Raw genomic sequence first — 9,199 nt, 5'->3', positions numbered from 1 at the left:
ACACACACACACACACACACACACACACACACACACACACACACACACACACACACACACACACACACACACACACACACACACACACTGATCCTGATCTATTGGAGACCAAGCTCCAATGTGTTTATGATCCTGACTGAACACACACACACACACACATGATCCTGATCTATGTTTATGTTGTATTTACTGTATTTATGGTATTGGGCAGATGCTGTTGGCCAAAGCAACTTACAGTATAAACCCTACATTATTAGTTAAACATTATAGCATATACATAATTACAATAGCAATAGCAATTATAACAAAAATATAAATAACAATAACAATACTTGGATATACTTTTGAACACTGATACGACCCACAAGTGGTTCTCTGGACTTCACAGATTCATTTGGGGTTCTTCAGCAGAGTTCCACCAATCAGATCGTCCCATTACAACGGCTCAGAGGTGCAGACCAATCAGATCGTCCCATTACAACGGCTCAGATGTGCAGACCAATCAGATTGCCTCATCAGAATGGCTCAGACATGAAGACCAATCAGATCGTCCCATTACAAAGGCTCAGAAGCGTGGTCCTGCTTTCTGCTGTGCCATGACTATCACAGAAGTCAAAATGCCCAAAGCTGACCATTTAACAATCACACACACACACACACACACACACACTGCTATGTTCCTAGGCTCTCTGAGCGGAGTTCCTCCTGGCCCAACACACACACTTACACACACACACACACACACACACACACACACACACACACACACACACACACACTGCTTTGTTCCTAGGCTCTCTGAGCGGAGTTCCTCCTGGCCCAACACACACACACACACACACACACACTGCTATATTCCTAGGCTCTCTGTGCGGAGCGCTGGTGTGTGTGTTGCGGGGGTCTCCTGGAGGCGAGGTACCCCAGCACAGAGTTCCCTGCCCAGAGGCCGGCGCCCAGCACCCCCACCCACACCCGGCCCGAGGACCAGGAGGCCAGCACCAGGTGGGAGTGCAGCAGGTAGGACAGCAGCACCAGCGTAGCCTGAGGGACACACACACACACACACACACACACACACACACACACACACATACGACTCAAATTAGTTCCATTTCACAAAGTACCCCATACCGTACTACAGTGGTCGGCAATAGGCGGCCCGCGGGCCAGATGCGGCCCGCAAGCAAAAAACATCTGGCCCGTGAGATCTTTTGAACCACAGAAAAAAAAAAAAATCGGACAGCCAGTCTCAAACATGCTCTTTATTTTGAAACGTAACTTTCCAGAACAGAAGAATTTCAATCAATCTAAATGCTTAGATATTTGTTTCATCTGAATACGAGTGAAGCACGCAGCGAGGTGCAGCGTTAACGCACAACATGCAAAAACAAATGAAGTCAGTGGACAGCGCTGGTTCTCAAATTCCAAGCTAGTCCCTATAACACATGTTGTCATTCAAACAACGGACATAGGCTTATGGTGATAATTAAAACACGACTTCTTTTAAACAGGCCTGACATCAAACAGGCAATTTACGCACATAGAACTGTGAAAAGTAAAACACGAGTTTCAAACATTAATAGCGTGCGTGTTATTTAGGAACGCAACCTTTAAATTAGCATGCTTACTTTCGTGGTGCCGTCTTGTACTCTTTGCATGCAGAGAAACCCTCGTTAGTTGTTACAGATCAGGCATGTGGGCTTTGCATTAATACAATTAGGGAGGATGAAGGCATAGTTCTCTGTCCATTCATCATTAAAGATCCTGTTTTCGCTGTTAACTTTTCTCTTCAGATTTTTTCATAGTGCCATTTTTTGACAGCTAACAGCAACGCGTGGAAATGTTTTTCTGGTGTTTTTTATTATTATTTTTTAAAGACACAGGCATATAATAGCGCCCCCAATGACCAGTCGACAAATTTAACCTACATCAGCCTGCTTGAATGTCTCTGCTCTGTCATTTCAAGAGCGCCTATCATTTTTACCTCCTCCGATATTAATTTATTAAATTAGCCATTGTTTTGGTTGTGAACTTGTGGCCCGCTATGTAATGGCTCGGAAAATATCTGGCCCGAGGCCAAACTTAATTGCCGACCCCTGCCGTACTATTTGAAGAGCTGAAGTAAGATGGAAAAGTTGGTACCATCACTATGACACTTCTCCTCTAGAATGGAATGGTACCATCACTATGACACTTCTCCTCTAGAATGGAATGGTACCATCACTATGACACTTCTCCTCTAGAATGGTACCATCACTATGACACTTCTCCTCTAGAATGGAATGGTACCATCACTATGACACTTCTCCTCTAGAATGGTACCATCACTATGACACTTCTCCTCTAGAATGGTACCATCACTATGACACTTCTCCTCTAGAATGAAATGGTACCATCACTATGACACTTCTCCTCTAGAATGGAATGGTACCATCACTATGACACTTCTCCTCTAGAATGGTACCATCACTATGACACTTCTCCTCTATAATGGAATGGTACCATCACTATGACACTTCTCCTCTAGAATGGTACCATCACTATGACACTTCTCCTCTAGAATGAAATGGTACCATCACTATGACACTTCTCCTCTAGAATGGTACCATCACTATGACACTTCTCCTCTAGAATGAAATGGTACCATCACTATGACACTTCTCCTCTAGAATGGAATGGTACCATCACTATGACACTTCTCTAGAATGGTACCATCACTACGACACTTCTGCTCTAGAATGGTACCCAACGATCAAATGACCACAAACAAAGACACACAATGACATAAACAAACACACATACATACATTCATTTATCTATCCCTCCCTCCCTCCCTCCCTCCCTCCGTGGCCAGGTGGGCAGAGGTTCTCACCACAGCTCTGCTGCTGAAGAGTGACGCGCGGTCTTTGCCCAGGTGTGTGCTGGGTGAGGTGAGCGCCACAAAGCTGTCCCCGACCATCATGGCGCCGAACGCCCGGGTCAGGTGGAGGGGCAGGGGCAGGTCGTCCGCACCGCACACACTCACGTACTGCACACACACACACAGAGAGAAGACAAGATCAACACACACACACACACACTCACGTACTGCACAACACACACAGAGAGAAGACAAGATCAACACACACACACACACACTCACGTACTGCACAACACACACAGAGAGAAGACAAGATCAACACACACACACACACACACACTCACGTACTGCACAACACACACAGAGACAAGACAAGATCAACACACACACACACACACTCACGTACTGCACACACACACACAGAGACAAGACAAGATCAACACACACACACACACACTCACGTACTGCACACACACACACAGAGACAAGACAAGATCAACACACACACACACACACTCACGTACTGCACACACACACAGAGAGAAGACAAGATCAACACACACACACACACACACACTCATGTACTGCACAACACACACAGAGAGAAGACAAGATCAACACACACACACACACGTACTGCACAACACACACAGAGACAAGACAAGATCAACACACACACACACACACACACACACACTCACGTACTGCACAACACACACAGAGAGAAGACAAGATCAGCACACACACACGCACACACTCACGTACTGCACAACACACACAGAGACAAGACAAGATCAACACACACACACACACACACACACTCACGTACTGCACAACACACACAGAGAGAAGACAAGATCAGCACACACACACACACACACACTCACGTACTGCACAACACACACAGAGAGAAGACAAGATCAACACACACACACACACACACACACACACTCACGTACTGCACAACACACACAGAGAGAAGACAAGATCAACACACACACACACACACACACTCACGTACTGCACAACACATACAGAGAGACAACAAGATCAACACACACACACACACACACATGTACTGCACAACACACACAGAAAGAAGACAAGATCAACACACACACACACACATGTACTGCACAACACACACAGAAAGACAACAAGATCAACACACACACACACACACACACTCACGTACTGCACAACACACACAGAGAGAAGACAAGATCAACACACACACACACACACACACTCACGTACTGCACAATACACACAGAGAGAAGACAAGATCAACACACACACACACACACACACTCATGTACTGCACAACACACACAGAAAGACAACGAGATCAACACACACACACACTAACATACTGCACAACACACACAGAGACAACAAGATCAACACACACACACACACACACTCACATACTGCTCAACACGTGATCTTTGGGCCCCCGCCTATAAGCTTCCCTTGCTTCTTTGGGGGACCCATTCACTTTACCCATTTTAAGTTTATAACCCTACTGTAATATTTGTTTGAAGTGGTGTTGTGAATAAACTTAACTAAACTAATTTTTTTTTTAAAAAAACACACAGCAAGGCAACAAGACTGTGAGATCAACACTCACACACTGCTCAACACACACAGTGCTAGGGACACACGATCACCCCCATGCATGGGCTAAGGGGGGGGGGGGGGGGGTCCCAGATTAAAGGGAACAATACACACACTCATCACTAATCCATCAATACACACTCTCATCACTAATCCATCAATGTGCCTCCATTGTTCATGTTCCCGCTTCACCAGACCCACACACACACACACACACACACACACACACAACCAGGACCCGAGAAGAAGGCTAAGAGGACGTACAGTGCGATCTGACCAGAGTGTTACGTAACCGGCTGTGTGAGTGCTAGGAGCCGTAAGATGCCGTGTCTTTAGGAATCTGCACTAACGGCACTCTCTGTGCTGTAGCTATGACCAGAGTGAAGAACACACCACGCTACACTGCAGTGGGCTCAACACAGAACACACACACAACACACACACAACACACATGGATGTGATGGCTACTTATAGAACCCAACAGAACCCACATAGATATAATGGCTACTTATAGAACCCAACAGAACCCACATATATGTGATGGCTACATATAGAACCAGAACCCACATAGATGTGATGGCTACTTATAGAACCCAACAGAACCCACATAGATGTGATGGCTATAAACACACACACACGCATGCACGCACGCACGCACGCAGCCACACACAAACACACACACACACTTCACTCATCTCGACTAGAGGGGTCAGCATATAAACACACACACACACACACACTTCACTCATCTCAACTTGAGGGGTCAGCAATATAAACACACACACACACACACACACACACACTTCACTCATCTCAACTAGATGGGTCAGCGATATAAACACACACACACACACACACACACACACACACACACACGCACAAGCGGACCAGAACAGAGCAGACGTGGTCACAGACATACCTGGCTGCCGAGTAGCCAATCAGGGAAGACGAGCCAGAGCAGGCCGAAGAGCAGCGTGGCGCAGAAGTCCACGTTGAGGAAGAAGCGCTGGGCATCGCCACCCACGAAGATGCCCCCCACGAAGATGCCCCCCATGATGCCCCCCGCCCGCGCCTGCCGCGCCTGCCCCTGCTCCTGCCCCTGGTCCAGTGCCATCAGGGTGAAGCTGCTCACCACGAAACTGCAGAACACCACCAGGTCCAACACGGGCACCTGAAAACACACACACACACACACACACGTTATATTATATTATATTATATTACACCACCAGGTCCAGCACGGGCACCTGACAACACACACACACACACGTTATATTATATTATATTATATTACACCACCAGGTCCAACACGGGCACCTGAAAACACACACACACACACACACACACACACACGTTATATTATATTATATTATATTACACCACCAGGTCCAGCACGGGCACCTGACAACACACACACACACACGTTATATTATATTATATTATATTACACCACCAGGTCCAGCACGGGCACCTGACAACACACACACACACACGTTATATTATATTATATTATATTACACCACCAGGTCCAGCACGGGCACCTGACAACACACACACACACACGTTATATTATATTATATTATATTACACCACCAGGTCCAACACGGGCACCTGACAACACACACACACACACACACGTTATATTATATTATATTATATTACACCACCAGGTCCAACACGGGCACCTGAAAACACACACACACACACACACGTTATATTATATTATATTATATTACACCACCAGGTCCAGCACGGGCACCTGAAAACACACACACACACACACACACACACACACACACGTTATATTATATTATATTATATTACACCACCAGGTCCAGCACGGGCACCTGACAACAAACACACACACAGTTAAATCTGAGCTGCATGTGCGGTGATGGTGCTCCTTTAGCGCAAGCGTGTGTGTGTGTGTGTTTGTGTGTGTGTGTGTGTGTGTGTGTGTGTGTTCTTTCTCACCTGGTTTGAGGACGTTCCGAAGACTCCACCACCCCAGCAGGTGCCGAAGAGAAGTGCAAGTGACGCCTGGACACAAAAACCAACCAATTACAGCCACCTGCCCAAATGGCATCACTCAAAAACAACCAATTACAGCCATCACTCAAAAACCAACCAATTACAGCCACCCGCCCAAATGACATTACTCAAAAACCAACCAATTACAGCCACCCGCCCAAATGACATCACTCAAAAACCAACCAATTACAGCCACCCGCCAAAATGACATCACTCAAAAACCAACCAATTACAGCCACCCGCCCAAATGACATTACTCAAAAACCAACCAATTACAGCCACCCGCCCAAATGACATCACTCAAAAACCAACCAATTACAGCCACCCGCCAAAATGACATCACTCAAAAACCAACCATTACAGCCACCCGCCCAAATGACATCACTCAAAAACCAACCATTACAGCCACCCGCCCAAATGACATCACTCAAAAACAACCCATTACAGCCACCTGCCCAAATGGCATCTCTCATCACAGCACACCTGCTCAACTGCACACCTGTGTGAATGGCATCACATGAGAGCCCATAGCAGACTACGCACATCAGATCTGTTCTTATTACAATAGTCAGAGATTGAACAGATTTCAAGGCCATTGTTATGCGGTTCTTATGAAAAAGATTAAGACGATTAACACCTAACACACAGATAAGTCAATATCAATGCACAATGGCATTTCTTGTTGTGCCAGAAAACCACTACATCGTCTGTTCCATTCACATTTGTTGCACAATCTGGCCTCCTGATGCGTGTCATTACAGACAGAGGGAAGGGTCTCCGGGTGAAAGGGTTAATGGGGAAATAAAGGCGCTGAGCCCTGATTTGGCATGGCTATGGATAGTCTGGGTGGGGTTACAGTAAGCACTTGCTACATTTCATTGATATGAACCCTCATCAAAAAAAATCCGCTAGTATTCCAATCAGGTTTTTGGAATCAAAATCCTAAAAAATCCTAAAACATTCCTAAAACCTATAGGATTGATGCTATTGGAATCCTGTGGGATTTTTGGATGAGGGAGCCCAAGTGAGCGCGGGCCACTTACTACGAGTCTGGAGGTGGAGTGGGCGGTCAGGGACGCCGCCTTGCTGTTTCTGAAGAGCAGGAACTTCACGTTGCTGGCGAACCACACGCACACGAGGGAGCGCGTCATTTCAAAGGGCTCTCCATCCAGCCGAATCTGGCCCAGTCCCACCTAGACACGTAAAAAGACAGTTAGGCATTTACAGCAACTGATACATGTCCAAAAGCATTTGCAGTTAGTTCAGAGGAAGGGAAAAATTGCTACTATGGTGTACAATAATCACAATGTTGTGGAGGTTGAACTAACAGTTAAGAGAATTTCCATTCTGATCCGAGAAAAGCACCAAAGCGACTGAGAATAACTATCTCGACACCAATAACACAGTAGGCCCTATGTATAGACTACTTTATATCCATGTAGGCGACTCTACATACGTTGACCTGAAATGACCTGAGATGCAAACAATAGCCTAATAAGTTAAATTCTCACCAGTGGAAAAATATTCTTGGAAATGATCCGGTATAAAACGGTCAGCAAAAGCCCCGAGACGATCTCCGCTGATATGATTTGACTCTCCGCTGCTGGTTTCCTGCCGTTGGGATACATGTTGCCTCCGAATGGTGTTGACTATTCTTCTGGTTTGGATGCTGTGTCCTGTAGCGGCTGTGGGACAAAAGTAAATACGCGATGCTTACACAACTTCTTACGAAACCGCAGCCGTAGGGGGTGGGGTCCCCACATCAGATGGTTAAGTAACAGCAAGTTTCCGGAGTAGCCTACCATAGGCTTGGCTTCTAAACGCCACCATCGGCAACTCGTGGTCACCGTCACACATTTAAATCTGGCTTTCAATTGCCTAACGTAGGCCTAGTCTACTAGCTATGGTTGTGACTTAGGCTACACATATTTTCCAGGTAGGTTTAGGCCTAGAACATTGTCACCGAAAATGTCATAGTGGCCTAAATATTTGTATAGGCTACATTGCAAGCAACAAATAGCTTATAAGACATTGCAACAGCATGAAACATGTTTTCACCAAATTTGTTTTTCTACACTTGACTGAACACCAGCCAGCGCATCTTTGCGGAGAGAGTGGTAGTTTGATACTGCGACCAGCAGGTGGCCTCATAGACCATCGTGTTTGACTGTTGCTTCTCATGTGACGCTTGATGTTGGATAAGTAGGCTTATGCCCAATATAATATAATATAATATAATATAACATACTATGATACAACATAATATGATATAACATAATATATGAGATATCATGTTGTCCTTATCATAAAAGCAGAATGCAAACGATTGTCATCAAACTTAAGTCATAGTTTACATCAGAGCATCCCTCCAGAGTACAGTGTTACAGTAGCCTATATTGACAACATGACTGAGCCATTTCACTGTCTTATCCGTACACAATGACTTTTGATTGATTAAGATTGTGAGCAAGAGATTGGCTTTTGCAGGTAGCCTAATCCTTGGTGTTTTGCTATTTGTACGAATTGTTTTGAGAAACAAAATTGAGTGTTGAGAATGTTGAGAATGATTCGAGAAATATACCAAAGCGAGTGAGAAACTGGGCAATATACTATCACAGTTTTGGCTTAAAATATGACACAGGCACGCCAGTGGACCACAACTGCCCCGGGGTGAAATATGCCCACTACGCC

At 45.5% G+C, this 9,199-nt stretch overlaps 1 protein-coding gene across 1 annotated transcript; it reads right to left on the bottom strand.

The window, feature by feature from the left end:
• Positions 1 to 783: 783 nt before the first annotated feature.
• Positions 784 to 8,136, bottom strand: LOC134089363 (uncharacterized). Its single transcript, XM_062543804.1, has 6 exons — positions 8,020 to 8,136; positions 7,552 to 7,701; positions 6,452 to 6,517; positions 5,397 to 5,648; positions 2,873 to 3,028; positions 784 to 1,041 (listed from the first exon to the last, which is right to left on the bottom strand). The coding sequence occupies exons 1-6, from the start codon at positions 8,134 to 8,136 to the stop codon at positions 859 to 861; spliced, it is 924 nt and encodes a 307-aa protein (XP_062399788.1). The 3' UTR covers positions 784 to 858.
• Positions 8,137 to 9,199: the final 1,063 nt, after the last annotated feature.

The sequence above is a fragment of the Sardina pilchardus genome, chromosome 8, assembly GCF_963854185.1.
Source record: "Sardina pilchardus chromosome 8, fSarPil1.1, whole genome shotgun sequence".
NCBI lineage: Eukaryota > Metazoa > Chordata > Actinopteri > Clupeiformes > Clupeidae > Sardina > Sardina pilchardus.
The sequence above is the reverse complement of the archived record's forward strand: the minus strand, read 5'-3'. Positions and strand labels throughout refer to the sequence as shown.

Coding starts and splice junctions, on each gene's coding strand:
- LOC134089363 (XM_062543804.1), bottom strand. CDS start 8,136: ATGTATCCCAACGGCAGGAAACCAGCAGCGGAGAGTCAAATCATATCA. Junction 3,029..5,396: donor ATTGGCTACTCGGCAGCCAG/GTATGTCTGTGA, acceptor GTGTGTGTGCAG/TACGTGAGTGTGTGCGGTGC. Junction 1,042..2,872: donor TCTTCAGCAGCAGAGCTGTG/GTGAGAACCTCT, acceptor TGTGTCCCTCAG/GCTACGCTGGTGCTGCTGTC.